The sequence below is a fragment of the Chiloscyllium plagiosum genome, unplaced genomic scaffold, assembly GCF_037043375.1.
Source record: "Chiloscyllium plagiosum isolate Xiang-an unplaced genomic scaffold, Cpla_swu_hap1 HiC_scaffold_24, whole genome shotgun sequence".
Taxonomy (NCBI): Eukaryota; Metazoa; Chordata; class Chondrichthyes; order Orectolobiformes; family Hemiscylliidae; genus Chiloscyllium; species Chiloscyllium plagiosum.
Genome location: NW_028270162.1, coordinates 57,376,104 through 57,392,210, shown reverse-complemented (window position 1 = coordinate 57,392,210; position 16,107 = coordinate 57,376,104). Strand labels below are relative to the sequence as shown.

Genomic DNA, 16,107 nt, shown 5'->3' with positions numbered 1-16,107 from the left:
GGGGGGAGGGAGAGGTGACAGATCTCGGGGGGGGGAAGAGGGGTGAGGTGACAGATCTCGGGGGGGGGTGAGTGTGAGGTGACAGATCTCGGGGGAGGTGGGGGTGAGGTGGCAGGTCTCGGGGGGGGGGGGGGGAGGAGGGTGAGGTGACAGGTCTCGGGGGGCGGGGTGAGGGTGAGGTGACAGGTCTCGGGGGGGCATGAGGGTGAGGTGACAGGTCTCGGGTGGGGGGTGATGTGACAGATCTGGGGGGGGGTGTGGGGGTGAGGTGACAGATCGCGGGGGGTGACGTGACGGATCTCGGGGGGGGGGGGGGGGAGGGTGAGGTGACACGTCTCGGGGGGAGGGGGGGGGGAGGGTGAGGTGACAGGTCTCGGGGGGGGGGGGGTGAGGGGTGAGGGGACAGATCTCGGGGGGGGGGAAGAGGGGTGAGGTGACAGGTCTCGGGGGGGCATGAGGGTGAGGTGACAGGTCTCGGGTGGGGGTGATGTGACAGATCTCCGGGGTGGGTGGGGGTGAGGTGACAGATTGCGGGGGGGGGGTGAGGTGACAGATCGCGGGGGGGGCGAGGGTGAGGTGACAGATCTCAGGGGGGGCGAGGGTGAGGTGACAGGTCTCGGGGGGGGGGGGAGGGTGAGGTGACAGGTCTCGGGGGGGGGATGAGGGTGAGGTGACAGATCGCGGGGGGGGGGTGAGGTGACAGATCTCGGGGGGGCGAGGGTGAGGTGACAGATCTCGGGGGAGTTGGGTTGAGGTGACAGATCTCGGGGGAGGGTGAGGGTGAGATGACAGATCTCGGGGGGTGAGGGGTGAGGTGACAGATCTCGGGGGGGGGAGGGTGAGGGTGAGGTGACAGCTCTCGGGGGAGGTGGGGGTGAGGTGACAGATCTCGGGGGGGCGAGGGTGAGGTGACAGATCTCGGAGGGGCGAGGGTGAGGTGACAGATCTCGGGGGGGCGAGGGTGAGGTGACAGATCTCGGGGTGGGGGGAGGGGTGAGGGGACAGATCTCGGGGGGGGGGAAGAGGGGTGAGGTGACAGGTCTCGGGGGGCGGGGTGAGGGTGAGGTGACAGGTCTCGGGGGGGCATGAGGGTGAGGTGACAGATCGCGGGGGGGGTGACGTGACGGATCTCTGGGGGGGGGGGGGGAGGGTGAGGTGACACGTCTCGGGTGGGGTGAGGGGACAGATCTCGGGGGTCGGTGGGGGTGAGGTGACAGATCGCGGGGGGGGGGGGTGAGGTGACAGATCTCCGGGGGAGGTTGGGGTGAGGTGGCAGATCTCGGCGGGGGGGGGGGGGAGGGTGAGGTGACAGGTTTCGGGGGACGGGGGTGAGGTGACAGATCTCGGGGGACGGGGGTGAGGTGACAGATCTCGGGGGGAGGTGGAGGTGAGGTGGCAGATCTCAGGGGGGAGGTTGGGGTGAGGTGGCAGATCTCAGGGGACGGGGGTGAGGTGACAGATCTCGGGGGGAGGTTGGGGTGAGGTGGCAGATCTCGGGGGGGAGGTTGGGGTGAGGTGGCAGATCTCGGGGGGGTGGGGGTGAGGTGACAGATCTCGGGGGGGTGGGGGTGAGGTGACAGATCTCGGGGGGGTGGGGTTGAGGTGACAGATCTTGGGGGAGGGTAGGGGTGAGGTGACAGATCTCGGGGGAGGGTAGGGGTGAGGTGACAGATCTCGGGGGGGGGGGAGGGGAGAGGTGACAGATCTCGGGGGAGGGTGAGGGTGAGGTGACAGATCACTGGGGGGGGGGGGAGGGAGAGGTGACAGACCTCGGGGGGGGGGGGGTGAGGGTGAGGTGACAGGTCTCGGGGGGGGGGTGAGGGTGAGGTGACAGGTCTCGGGTGGGGGCGATGTGACAGATCTCGGGGTGGGTGGGGGTGAGGTGACAGATCGCGGGGGGGGTGAGGTGACAGATCGCGGGGGGGCGAGGGTGAGGTGACAGGTCTCGGGGGGAGGTTGGGGTGAGGTGGCAGATCTCGGGGGGGAGGTTGGGGTGAGGTGGCAGATCTCGGGGGGGTGGGGGTGAGGTGACAGATCTCGGGGGGTGGGGGTGAGGTGACAGATCTCGGGGGGGTGGGGGTGAGGTGACAGATCTCGGGGGGGGTGGGGTTGAGGTGACAGATCTCGGGGGGGTGGGGTTGAGGTGACAGATCTCGGGGGAGGGTAGGGGTGAGGTGACAGATCTCGGGGGAGGGTAGGGGTGTGGTGACAGATCTCGGGGGGGGAGGGGAGAGGTGACAGATCTCGGGGGGGGAGGGGAGAGGTGACAGATCTCGGGGGAGGGTGAGGTGACAGATCACGGGGGGGGGGGCGAGGTGACAGATCTCGGGGGGGGGAGGGGTGAGGTGACAGATCTCGGGGGGGGGGAAGAGGGGTGAGGTGACAGATCTCAGGGGAAGGTTGGGGTGAGGTGACAGATCTCGGGGGAGGTGGGGGTGAGGTGACAGATCTCGGGGGAGGTGAGGGTGAGGTGACAGGTCTCGGGGGGGGGAGGAGGGTGAGGTGACAGGTCTCGGGGGGCGGGGTGAGGGTGAGGTGAAGGTCTCGGGGGGGCATGAGGGTGAGGTGACAGGTCTCGGGTGGGGGTGATGTGACTGATCTTGGGGGGGGTGTGGGGGTGAGGTGACAGATCGCGGGGGGGTGACGTGACGGATCTCTGGGGGGGGGGGGGGAGGGTGAGGTGACACGTCTCGGGGGGGGTGAGGGTGAGGTGACAGGTCTCGGGTGGGGGTGATGTGACAGATCTCGGGGGTGGGTGGGGGTGAGGTGACAGATCGCGGGGGGGGTGAGGTGACAGATCGCGGGGGGGCGAGGGTGAGGTGACAGATCTCGGGGGGGGGCGAGGGTGAGGTGACAGGTCTCGGGGGGGGAGGGTGAGGTGACAGGTCTCGGGGGGGGGATGAGGGTGAGGTGACAGATCGCGGGGGGGGGTGAGGTGACAGATCTCGGGGGGGCGAGGGTGAGGTGACAGATCTCGGGGGGGCGAGGGTGAGGTGACAGATCTCGGGGGGGGGCGAGGGTGAGGTGACAGGTCTCGGGGGGGGGAGGGTGAGGTGACAGGTCTCGGGGGGGGGCGAGGGTGAGGTGACAGATCGCGGGGGGGCGAGGGTGAGGTGACAGATCTCGGGGGGGGGCGAGGGTGAGGTGACAGGTCTCGGGGGGGGAGGGTGAGGTGACAGGTCTCGGGGGGGGATGAGGGTGAGGTGACAGATCGCGGGGGGGGGTGAGGTGACAGATCTCGGGGGGGCGAGGGTGAGGTGACAGATCTCGGGGGGTTTGGGTTGAGGTGACAGATCTCGGGGGAGGGTGAGGGTGAGATGACAGATCTCGGGGGGTGAGGGGTGAGGTGACAGATCTCGGGGGGGGGAGGGGAGAGGTGACAGATCTCGGGGGAGGGTGAGGGTGAGATGACAGATCTCGGGGGGGGGGGGAGGGGGTGAGGTGACAGATCACGGGGGGGGAGGGAGAGGTGACAGATCACGGGGGGGGGGGAGGGAGAGGTGACAGATCACGGGGGGGGGGGGGGGAGGGAGAGGTGACAGACCTCGGGGGGGGGGGAGAGGTGACAGACCTCGGGGGGGGGGGGGGGAAGAGGTGACAGACCTCGGGGGGGGGGGGGGGGGGGGAGAGGTGACAGACCTCGGGGGGGGGGAAGGTGACGGTGAGGTGACAGGTCTCGGGGGAGGTGGGGGTGAGGTGACAGATCTCGGGGGAGGTGAGGGTGAGGTGACAGGTCTCGGGGGGGGGGGGGGGAGGTGACAGATCTCGGGGGGGCGAGGGTGAGGTGACAGATCTCGGGGGGGGGAGGGGTGAGGGGACAGATCTCGGGGGGGGGGAAGAGGGGTGAGGTGACACGTCTCGGGGGGCGGGGTGAGGGTGAGGTGACAGGTCTCGGGGGGGCATGAGGGTGAGGTGACAGATCTCGGGGGGGTGGGGTTGAGGTGACAGATCTCGGGGGAGGGTAGGGGTGAGGTGACAGATCTCGGGGGAGGGTAGGGGTGAGGTGACAGATCTCGGGGGAGGGGAGGGGAGAAGTGACAGATCTCGGGGGAGGGTGAGGGTGAGGTGACAGATCACGGGGGGGGGGGGGAGGGAGAGGTGACAGACCTCGGGGGGGGGGGGGTGAGGTGACAGGTCTCGGGTGGGGGCGATGTGACAGATCTCGGGGGTGGGTGGGGGTGAGGTGACAGATCGCGGGGGGGGGTGAGGTGACAGATCTCGGGGGGGCGAGGGTGAGGTGACAGATCTCGGGGGGAGGTTGGGGTGAGGTGGCAGATCTCGGGGGGGGAGGTTGGGGTGAGGTGGCAGATCTCGGGGGGGTGGGGGTGAGGTGACAGATCTCGGGGGGTGGGGGTGAGGTGACAGATCTCGGGGGGGTGGGGGTGAGGTGACAGATCTCGGGGGGGTGGGGTTGAGGTGACAGATCTCGGGGGGGTGGGGTTGAGGTGACAGATCTCGGGGGAGGGTAGGAGTGAGGTGACAGATCTCGGGGGAGGGTAGGGGTGTGGTGACAGATCTCGGGGGGGGAGGGGAGAGGTGACAGATCTCGGGGGGGGAGGGGAGAGGTGACAGATCTCGGGGGGGGAGGGGAGAGGTGACAGATCTCGGGGGAGGGTGAGGTGACTAATCACGGGGGGGGGGGGGGGGGAGAGGTGACAGATCTCGGGGGGGGGGGAGGGGTGAGGTGACAGATCTCGGGGGGGGAAGAGGGGTGAGGTGACAGATCTCAGGGGAAGGTTGGGGTGAGGTGACAGATCTCGGGGGAGGTGGGGGTGAGGTGACAGATCTCGGGGGAGGTGAGGGTGAGGTGACAGGTCTCGGGGGGGGGAGGAGGGTGAGGTGACAGGTCTCAGGGGGCGGGGTGAGGGTGAGGTGACAGGTCTCGGGGGGGCATGAGGGTGAGGTGACAGGTCTCGGGTGGGGGTGATGTGACAGATCTTGGGGGGGGGTGTGGGGGTCAGGTGACAGATCGCGGGGGGGTGACGTGACGGATCTCTGGGGGGGGGGGGGAGGGTGAGGTGACACGTCTCGGGGGGGTGAGGGTGAGGTGACAGGTCTCGGGTGGGGGTGATGTGACAGATCTCGGGGGTGGGTGGGGGTGAGGTGACAGATCGCGGGGGGGGGTGAGGTGACAGATCGCGGGGGGGCGAGGGTGAGGTGACAGATCTCGGGGGGGGCGAGGGTGAGGTGACAGGTCTCGGGGGGGGAGGGTGAGGTGACAGGTCTCGGGGGGGGGATGAGGGTGAGGTGACAGATCGCGGGGGGGGGGGGTGAGGTGACAGATCTCGGGGGGGCGAGGGTGAGGTGACAGATCTCGGGGGGGTTGGGTTGAGGTGACAGATCTCGGGGGAGGGTGAGGGTGAGATGACAGATCTCGGGGGGTGAGGGGTGAGGTGACAGATCTCGGGGGGGGGGGGGGGAGGGGAGAGGTGACAGATCTCGGGGGAGGGTGAGGGTGAGATGACAGATCTCGGGGGGGGGAGGGGGTGAGGTGACAGATCACGGGGGGGGGGGGAGGGAGAGGTGACAGATCACGGGGGGGGGAGGGAGAGGTGACAGATCACGGGGGGGGGGGGGGGGGAGGGAGAGGTGACAGACCTCGGGGGGGGGGGGGGGAGAGGTGACAGACCTCGGGGGGGGGGGGGAGAGGTGACAGACCTCGGGGGGGGGGGGGGAGAGGTGACAGACCTCGGGGGGGGGGGGGGGAGGGTGACGGTGAGGTGACAGGTCTCGGGGGAGGTGGGGGTGAGGTGACAGATCTCGGGGGAGGTGAGGGTGAGGTGACAGGTCTCGGGGGGGGGGGAGGTGACAGATCTCGGGGGGGCGAGGGTGAGGTGACAGATCTCGGAGGGGCGAGGGTGAGGTGACAGATCTCGGGGGGGCGAGGGTGAGGTGACAGATCTCGGGGGGGGGGGGAGAGGGGTGAGGTGACAGGTCTCGGGGGGCGGGGTGAGGGTGAGGTGACAGGTCTCGGGGCGGCATGAGGGTGAGGTGACAGATCGCAGGGGGGTGACGTGACGGATCTCTGGGGGGGGGGGGGGAGGGTGAGGTGACACGTCTCGGGGGGGTGAGGGTGAGGTGACAGGTCTCGGGTGGGGGTGATGTGACAGATCTCGGGGGTGGGTGGGGGTGAGGTGACAGATCGCGGGGGGGGGTGAGGTGACAGATCGCGGGGGGGCGAGGGTGAGGTGACAGATCTCGGGGGGGGCGAGGGTGAGGTGACAGGTCTCGGGGGGGGAGGGTGAGGTGACAGGTCTCGGGGGGGGGATGAGGGTGAGGTGACAGATCGCGGGGGGGGGGGTGAGGTGACAGATCTCGGGGGGGCGAGGGTGAGGTGACAGATCTCGGGGGGGTTGGGTTGAGGTGACAGATCTCGGGGGAGGGTGAGGGTGAGATGACAGATCTCGGGGGGTGAGGGGTGAGGTGACAGATCTCGGGGGGGGGGGGGAGGGGAGAGGTGACAGATCTCGGGGGAGGGTGAGGGTGAGATGACAGATCTCGGGGGGGGGAGGGGGTGAGGTGACAGATCACGGGGGGGGGGGAGGGAGAGGTGACAGATCACGGGGGGGGGAGGGAGAGGTGACAGATCACGGGGGGGGGGGGGGGGAGGGAGAGGTGACAGACCTCGGGGGGGGGGGGGGGAGAGGTGACAGACCTCGGGGGGGGGGGGAGAGGTGACAGACCTCGGGGGGGGGGGGGGGAGAGGTGACAGACCTCGGGGGGGGGGGGGGAGGGTGACGGTGAGGTGACAGGTCTCGGGGGAGGTGGGGGTGAGGTGACAGATCTCGGGGGAGGTGAGGGTGAGGTGACAGGTCTCGGGGGGGGGGGGAGGTGACAGATCTCGGGGGGGCGAGGGTGAGGTGACAGATCTCGGAGGGGCGAGGGTGAGGTGACAGATCTCGGGGGGGCGAGGGTGAGGTGACAGATCTCGGGGGGGGGGGGGAGAGGGGTGAGGTGACAGGTCTCGGGGGGCGGGGTGAGGGTGAGGTGACAGGTCTCGGGGCGGCATGAGGGTGAGGTGACAGATCGCAGGGGGGTGACGTGACGGATCTCTGGGGGGGGGGGGGGGAGGGTGAGGTGACACGTCTCGGGTGGGGTGTGGGGACAGGTCTCGGGTGGGGGTGATGTGACAGATCTCGGGGGTCGGTGGGGGTGAGGTGACAGATCGCGGGGGAGGGGGTGAGGTGACAGATAGCGGGGGGGCGAGGGTGAGGTGACAGATCTCGGGGGGGCGAGGGTGAGATGACAGGTCTCGGCGGGGGGGGGGGGGGGGGGAGGGTGAGGTGACAGGTTTCGGGGGACGGGGGTGAGGTGACAGATCTCGGGGGGGTGGGGTTGAGGTGACAGATCTCGGGGGAGGGTAGGGGTGAGGTGACAGATCTCGGGGGAGGGTAGGGGTGAGGTGACAGATCTCGGGGGGGGGGAGGGGAGAGGTGACAGATCTCGGGGGGGGAGGGGAGAGGTGACAGATCTCGGGGGAGGGTGAGGGTGAGGTGACAGATCACGGGGGGGGGGGTGAGGGTGAGGTGACAGGTCTCGGGGGGGGGTGAGGGTGAGGTGACAGGTCTCGGGTGGGGGCGATGTGACAGATCTCGGGGGTGGGTGGGGGTGAGGTGACAGATCGCGGGGGGGGTGAGGTGACAGATCTCGGGGGGGGGCGAGGGTGAGGTGACAGATCTCGGGGGGAGGTTGGGGTGAGGTGGCAGATCTCGGGGGGGAGGTTGGGGTGAGGTGGCAGATCTCGGGGGGGTGGGGGTGAGGTGACAGATCTCGGGGGGGTGGGGGTGAGGTGACAGATCTCGGGGGGGTGGGGTTGAGGTGACAGATCTCGGGGGAGGGTAGGGGTGAGGTGACAGATCTCGGGGGAGGGTAGGGGTGAGGTGACAGATCTCGGGGGGGGAGGGGAGAGGTGACAGATCTCGGGGGGGGGGAGGGGAGAGGTGACAGGTCTCGGGTGGGGGTGATGTGACAGATCTCGGGGGTGGGTGGGGGTGAGGTGACAGATCGCGGGGGGGGGTGAGGTGACAGATCGCGGGGGGGCGAGGGTGAGGTGACAGATCTCGGGGGGGGCGAGGGTGAGGTGACAGGTCTCGGGCGGGGTGGGGGGGGGGGGGGGGGAGGGTGAGGTGACAGGTCTCGGGGGGGGTGCGGGTGAGGTGACAGGTCTCGGGGGGGGATGAGGGTGAGGTGACAGATCGCGGGGGGGGTGAGGTGACAGATCTCGGGGGGGGGTGAGGGTGAGGTGACAGATCTCGGGGGGCGTGGGGGTGAGGTGACAGATCTCAGGGGGGGGTGAGGTGACAGATCTCGGGGGGGCGAGGGTGAGGTGACAGATCTCGGGGGACTGGGGTGAGGTGACAGATCTCGGGGGGAGGTGGGGGTGAGGTGGCAGATCTCAGGGGGGAGGTTGGGGTGAGGTGGCAGATCTCGGGGGGGAGGTTGGGGTGAGGTGGCAGATCTCGGGGGGGAGGTTGGGGTGAGGTGGCAGATCTCGGGGGGGTGGGGGTGAGGTGACAGATCTCGGGGGGGTGGGGGTGAGGTGACAGATCTCGGGGGTGTTGGGTTGAGGTGTCAGATCTCGGGGGGGTGATGGTGAGGTGACAGATCTCGGGGGGTTGGGGGGGAGGTGGCAGATCTCAGGGGGGGGTGATGGTGAGGTGACAGATCTCGGGGGGTTGGGGGGGGAGGTGGCAGATCTCAGGGGGGGTGACGTGACGGATCTCTGGGGGGGGGAGGTGGGGGTGAGGTGGCAGATCTCAGGGGGGAGGTTGGGGTGAGGTGGCTGATCTCGGGGGGGGGGAGGTTGGGGTGAGGTGGCAGATCTCGGGGGGGTGGGGGTGAGGTGACAGATCTCGGGGGATTGGTGCTGAGGTAACACATCTCGCGGGGGGTGGGGGTGAGTTGACAGATCTCGGGGGGGTGGGGTTGAGGGGACAGATCTCGGGGGGGTGGGGGAGAGGTGACAGATCTCGGGGGGGTGGGGGAGAGGGAGAGGTGACAGATCTCGGGGGGGGGAGAGGGAGAGGTGACAGATCTCGGGGGAGGGTGAGGGTGAGGTGACAGATCTCGGGGGGGGGGGAGGTGACAGATCTCGGGGGGGGAGGTGACAGATCTCGGGGGGGGGAGGTGACAGATCTCGGGGGGGTGAGGGGACAGATCTCGGGGGGGTGAGGGGACAGATCTCGGGGGGGGGTGAGGGGACAGATCTCGGGGGGGTGAGGGGACAGATCTCGGGGGGGTGAGGGGACAGATCTCGGGGGGGTGAGGGGACAGATCTCGGGGGGGTGAGGGGACAGATCTCGGGGGGGTGAGGGGACAGATCTCGGGGGGGTGAGGGGACAGATCTCGGGGGGGTGAGGTGACAGATCTCGGGGGTGTTGGGTTGAGGTGTCAGATCTCGGGGGGGTGATGGTGAGGTGACAGATCTCGGGGGGTTGGGGGGGAGGTGGCAGATCTCAGGGGGGGGTGATGGTGAGGTGACAGATCTCGGGGGGTTGGGGGGGGAGGTGGCAGATCTCAGGGGGGGTGACGTGACGGATCTCTGGGGGGGGGAGGTGGGGGTGAGGTGGCAGATCTCAGGGGGGAGGTTGGGGTGAGGTGGCTGATCTCGGGGGGGGGGAGGTTGGGGTGAGGTGGCAGATCTCGGGGGGGTGGGGGTGAGGTGACAGATCTCGGGGGATTGGTGCTGAGGTAACACATCTCGCGGGGGGTGGGGGTGAGTTGACAGATCTCGGGGGGGTGGGGTTGAGGGGACAGATCTCGGGGGGGTGGGGGAGAGGTGACAGATCTCGGGGGGGTGGGGGAGAGGGAGAGGTGACAGATCTCGGGGGGGGGAGAGGGAGAGGTGACAGATCTCGGGGGAGGGTGAGGGTGAGGTGACAGATCTCGGGGGGGGGAGGTGACAGATCTCGGGGGGGGAGGTGACAGATCTCGGGGGGGGAGGTGACAGATCTCGGGGGGGTGAGGGGACAGATCTCGGGGGGGTGAGGGGACAGATCTCGGGGGGGGTGAGGGGACAGATCTCGGGGGGGTGAGGGGACAGATCTCGGGGGGGTGAGGGGACAGATCTCGGGGGGGTGAGGGGACAGATCTCGGGGGGGTGAGGGGACAGATCTCGGGGGGGTGAGGGGACAGATCTCGGGGGGGTGAGGGGACAGATCTCGGGGGGGTGAGGGGACAGATCTCGGGGGGGTGAGGGGACAGATCTCGGGGGGGTGAGGGGACAGATCTCGGGGGGGTGAGGGGACAGATCTCGGGGGGGTGAGGGGACAGATCTCGGGGGGGTGAGGGGACAGATCTCGGGGGGGTGAGGGGACAGATCTCGGGGGGGTGAGGGGACAGATCTCGGGGGGGGAGGGGTCAGATCTCGGGGGGGGGAGGTGAGAGATCTCGGGGGGGGGGGGAGGTGAGAGATCTCGGGGGGGGGAGGTGAGAGATCTCGGGGGGGGGGGAGGTGAGAGATCTCGGGGGGGGGAGGTGAGAGATCTCGGGGGGGGGGGGGAGGTGACAGATCTCGGGGGGGGGAGGTGACAGGTCTCGGGGGGGGGGAGGTGACAGATCTCGGGGGGGGGAGGTGACAGATCTCGGGGGGGGGAGGTGACAGGTCTCGGGGGGGGGAGGTGACAGATCTCGGGGGGGGGGGAGGTGACAGATCTCGGGGGGGGAGGTGACAGATCTTGGGGGGGGGAGGTGACAGATCTCGGGGGGGGGAGGTGACAGATCTCGGGGGGGGAGGTGACAGATCTCGGGGGGGGAGGTGACAGATCTCGGGGGGGGAGGTGACAGATCTCGGGGGGGGGGAGGTGACAGATCTCGGGGGGGGGAGGTGACAGATCTCGGGGGGGGGGAGGTGACAGATCTCGGGGGAGGGAGGTGACAGATCTCGGGGGGGGGAGGTGACAGATCTCGGGGGGGGTGAGGTGACAGATCTCGGGGGGGTGAGGGGACAGATCTCGGGGGGGTGAGGGGACAGATCTCGGGGGGGTGAGGGGACAGATCTCGGGGGGGTGAGGGGACAGATCTCGGGGGGGTGAGGGGACAGATCTCGGGGGGGTGAGGGGACAGATCTCGGGGGGGTGAGGGGACAGATCTCGGGGGGGGTGAGGGGACAGATCTCGGGGGGGTGAGGGGACAGATCTCGGGGGGGTGAGGGGACAGATCTCGGGGGGGTGAGGGGACAGATCTCGGGGGGGTGAGGGGACAGATCTCGGGGGGGTGAGGGGACAGATCTCGGGGGGGTGAGGGGACAGATCTCGGGGGGGTGAGGGGACAGATCTCGGGGGGGGAGGGGTCAGATCTCGGGGGGGGGGAGGTGAGAGATCTCGGGGGGGGGGTGGGGGTGACAGATCTCGGGGGGGAGGTGGCAGATCTCGGGGGGGGGAGGTGGCAGATCTCGGGGGGGGAGGTGGCAGATCTCGGGGGGGGAGGTGGCAGATCTCGGGGGGGGAGGTGGCAGATCTCGGGGGGGGGGGAGGTGAGAGATCTCGGGGGGGGAGGTGAGAGATCTCGGGGGGGGAGGTGAGAGATCTCGGGGGGGGAGGTGAGAGATCTCGGGGGGGAGGTGAGAGATCTCGGGGGGGGAGGTGAGAGATCTCGGGGGGGGAGGTGAGAGATCTCGGGGGGGGGGGTGGGGGTGACAGATCTCGGGGGGGGGAGGTGGCAGATCTCGGGGGGGGGAGGTGACAGATCTCGGGGGGGGTGAGGTGACAGATCTCGGGGGGGGGAGGTGACAGATCTCGGGGGGGGGAGGTGACAGATCTCGGGGGGGGGAGGTGACAGATCTCGGGGGGGGAGGTGACTGATCTCGGGGGAGGGAGGTGACAGATCACGGGGGGGGGGAGGTGACAGATCTCGGGGGGGTGGAGGTGACAGATCTCGGGGGCGGGGGAGGTGAGAGATCTCGGGGGGGGGGGTGGGGGTGACAGATCTCGGGGGGGGGTGGGGGTGACAGATCTCGGGGGGGAGGTGGCAGATCTCGGGGGGGGGAGGTGGCAGATCTCGGGGGGGGAGGTGGCAGATCTCGGGGGGGGAGGTGGCAGATCTCGGGGGGGGGAGGTGGCAGATCTCGGGGGGGGGGGGAGGTGAGAGATCTCGGGGGGGGAGGTGAGAGATCTCGGGGGGGGAGGTGAGAGATCTCGGGGGGGGAGGTGAGAGATCTCGGGGGGGGGGGGGTGGGGGTGACAGATCTCGGGGGGGGAGGGGGCAGATCTCGGGGGGGGGAGGTGGCAGATCTCGGGGGGGGGAGGTGAGAGATCTCGGGGGGGGGAGGTGAGAGATCTCGGGGGGGGGAGGTGAGAGATCTCGGGGGGGGGGAGGTGAGAGATCTCGGGGGGGGGAGGTGAGAGATCTCGGGGGGGGGAGGTGAGAGATCTCGGGGGGGGAGGTGAGAGATCTCGGGGTGGGGGAGGTGACAGATCTCGGGGGGGGGGGAGGTGACAGATCTCGGGGGGGGGGGGGGAGAGATCTCGGGGGGGGTGGGGGTGACAGATCTCGGGGGGGGGGTGACAGATCTCGGAGGGGGGGGTGACAGATCTCGGGGGGGAGGTGACAGATCTCGGGGGGGGGGGAGAGATCTCGGGGGGGGGAGAGATCTCGGGGGGGGGAGAGATCTCGGGGGGGGGAGAGATCTCGGGGGGGGGAGAGATCTCGGGGGGGGGGGAGAGATCTCGGGGGGGGGGGGAGAGATCTCGGGGGGGGGGGGAGGTGACAGATCTCGGGGGGGGGGGAGGTGACAGATCTCGGGGGGGGAGGTGACAGATCTCGGGGGGGGGAGGTGACAGATCTCGGGGGGGGGAGGTGACAGATCTCGGGGGGGGGGGGAGGTGACAGATCTCGGGGGGGTGACAGATCTCGGGGGGGGTGACAGATCTCGGGGGGGGGTGACAGATCTCGGGGGGGGGAGGTGACAGATCTCGGGGGGGGGGGGGGTGACAGATCCCAGGGGGGGAGGTGACAGATCCCGGGGGGGGGGAGGTGACAGATCTCGGGGGGGGGGGGGGGGGGGGAGGTGACAGATCTCGGGGGGGGGGGGGGTGACAGATCTCGGGGGGGGGGGGGGGGGGAGGTGACAGATCTCGGGGGGGGGGGGGGTGACAGATCTCGGGGGGGGGGGGGGTGACAGATCTCGGGGGGGGGGAGGTGACAGATCTCGGGGGGGGGAGGTGACAGATCTCGGGGGGGGGGGGAGGTGACAGATCTCGGGGGGGGAGGTGGCAGATCTCGGGGGGGGAGGTGGCAGATCTCGGGGGGGGGAGGTGGCAGATCTCGGGGGGGGAGGTGGCAGATCTCGGGGGGGGAGGTGGCAGATCTCGGGGGGGGAGGTGGCAGATCTCGGGGGGGAGGTGGCAGATCTCGGGGGGGGAGGTGAGAGATCTCGGGGGGGGGAGGTGAGAGATCTCGGGGGGGGGAGGTGAGAGATCTCGGGGGGGGAGGTGAGAGATCTCGGGGGGGAGGTGAGAGATCTCGGGGGGGAGGTGAGAGATCTCGGGGGGGAGGTGAGAGATCTCGGGGGGGAGGTGAGAGATCTCGGGGGGGGGTGGGGGTGACAGATCTCGGGGGGGGGGGGAGGTGACAGATCTCGGGGGGGGGAGGTGACAGATCTCGGGGGGGGGAGGTGACAGATCTCGGGGGGGGGTGACAGATCTCGGGGGGGGGAGTTGAGAGATCTCGGGGGGGAGGTGAGAGATCTCGGGGGGGGTGGGGGTGACAGATCTCGGGGGGGGTGAGGTGACAGATCTCGGGGGGGGGAAGAGATCTCGGGGGGGGGGGTGACAGATCTCGGGGGGGGGGGTGACAGATCTCGGGGGGGGGTGACAGATCTCGGGGGGGAGGTGACAGATCTCGGGGGGGAGGAGGTGACAGATCACGGGGGGGGGAGAGATCTCGGGGGGGGAGAGAGATCTCGGGGGGGGAGAGAGATCTCGGGGGGGGAGAGAGATCTCGGGGGGGGAGAGAGATCTCGGGGGGGGGGGAGAGAGATCTCGGGGGGGGGGGGGGAGAGAGATCTCGGGGGGGGGGAGAGATCTCGGGGGGGGGGTGACAGATCTCGGGGGAGGGGGAGGTGACAGATCTCGGGGGGGGAGGTGACAGATCTCGGGGGGGGAGGTGACAGATCTCGGGGGGGGGAGGTGACAGATCTCGGGGGGGGAGGTGACAGATCTCGGGGGGGGGGGGAGGTGACAGATCTCGGGGGGGTGACAGATCTCAGGGGGGGTGACAGATCTCGGGGGGGTGACAGATCTCGGGGGGGTGACAGATCTCGGGGGGGGGAGGTGACAGATCTCGGGGGGGGTGACAGATCCCGGGGGGGGGGTGACAGATCCCGGGGGGGGGGGGGGTGACAGATCCCGGGGGGGGAGGTGACAGATCTCGGGGGGGGGGGGTGACAGATCTCGGGGGGGGGGGGTGACAGATCTCGGGGGGGGTGACAGATCTCGGGGGGGGTGACAGATCTCGGGGGGGGGAGGTGACAGATCTCGGGGGGGGGGGGGAGGGGACAGATCTCGGGGGGGGAGGTGACAGATCTCGGGGGGGGGGAGGTGACAGATCTCGGGGGGGGGTGACAGATCTCGGGGGGGGTGACAGATCTCGGGGGGGGTGACAGATCTCGGGGGGGGAGGTGACAGATCTCGGGGGGGGAGGTGACAGATCTCGGGGGGGGAGGTGACAGATCTCGGGGGGGGGGGGAGGTGACAGATCTCGGGGGGGGGGAGGTGACAGATCTCGGGGGGGGGAGGTGACAGATCTCGGGGGGGGGAGGTGACAGATCTCGGGGGGGGGGAGGTGACAGATCTCGGGGGGGGGGAGGTGACAGATCTCGGGGGGGGGGAGGTGACAGATCTCGGGGGGGGGGGAGGTGACAGATCTCGGGGGGGGGGAGGTGACAGATCTCGGGGGGGGGGAGGTGACAGATCTCGGGGGGGGGGGAGGTGACAGATCTCGGGGGGGGGGAGGTGACAGATCTCGGGGGGGGGGGGAGGTGACAGATCTCGGGGGGGGGGAGGTGACAGATCTCGGGGGGGGGGGAGGTGACAGATCTCGGGGGGGGGGAGGTGACAGATCTCGGGGGGGGGGGAGGTGACAGATCTCGGGGGGGGGGAGGTGACAGATCTCGGGGGGGGGGGGAGGTGACAGATCTCGGGGGGGGGGGGGGGGGGGAGGTGACAGATCCCCGGTGGGGGTGGGGGGGGTGTTCCTGAACGCTCAGTACACCGTGAGCACCGACTCCCACCGCTCTCTCCCACAGGCCACACACCCAGGGCCCGCCTGATAATCCTCTGCGGGGGTGGGGCCTTGCCCGATTCCGGCTGAGATTCTCATCGGTGCCCGGTCCGGCCGCGAGCACTTCCTTACCCGGGCCCGCGATACCCCACCCCCCCACTGCCCTTACCCGGGCCCGGGCCCGCGGTACCCCACCCCCCCGGACACTGCCCTTACCCGGGCCCGGGCCCGCGGTACCCCCACCCCCGGCACTGCCCTTACCCGGACCCGGACCGGGCCCGCGCTACCCCCACCCCCGGCACTGTCCTTACCCGGGCCCGCGGTACCCCCACCCCCGGCACTGCCCTTACCCGGACCCGGACCGGGCCCGCGCTACCCCCACCCCCGGCACTGTCCTTACCCGGGCCCAGGTTCAGGCCCGCGGTACCACCCCCCCGGCACTGCCCTTACCCGGGCCCAGCGGCCCGGAGCCGCGCTGACAACAAGCCCACTCTGGAGGCCGCCATGGCCGAAGCCCCGCCCCCATAAGCAACCGGCCAATCAGGCCCCGCGCCCTGATCACCTCCCAGGATGCCCCAGGTCTGGCAGGTTGTTGCCATGGCGACGGCAGCAGGTTTCCCCAGGCTCAGGGAGCAGGAGGAGGAGGTGAGTGAGTTACCCTGGGAGAGAGCTGAGCCACCTCAGGCCATGGTGAGAACAATCTGACACAACTCAACCTCTGCCAGTCTGGGCTGACCCCTGAAGGGAGTACTCCATCACACCTGGTGTCTGGGATCAAACAGCCACCCACTCACATCCCATCCACCAGCCTCCCTCCATGATGGCAGACACAGCAATGCACTGACCAAAATCTGGGTCAACCAATCAACAGCGGATCTGTTGGCAGCA

At 69.5% G+C, this 16,107-nt stretch overlaps 1 protein-coding gene across 4 annotated transcripts in view; it reads right to left on the bottom strand.

Moving 5' to 3' along the window:
- Positions 1-15,833, bottom strand: part of pisd (phosphatidylserine decarboxylase) — a 132,438-nt gene extending 116,605 nt beyond the window's left edge. For 3 of the 4 annotated variants that reach the window (XM_088000192.1, XM_088000203.1, XM_088000193.1), the window contains exon 1: positions 15,670-15,833. In XM_088000192.1, the coding sequence (XP_087856318.1) occupies positions 15,670-15,818 (149 nt within the window). In that variant the 5' untranslated portion in view covers positions 15,819-15,833. Of the gene's footprint in view, positions 1-15,619; positions 15,624-15,669 lie in introns of those variants that run through there. The other variant, XM_088000196.1, reaches the window with a different exon arrangement.
- Positions 15,834-16,107: the final 274 nt, after the last annotated feature.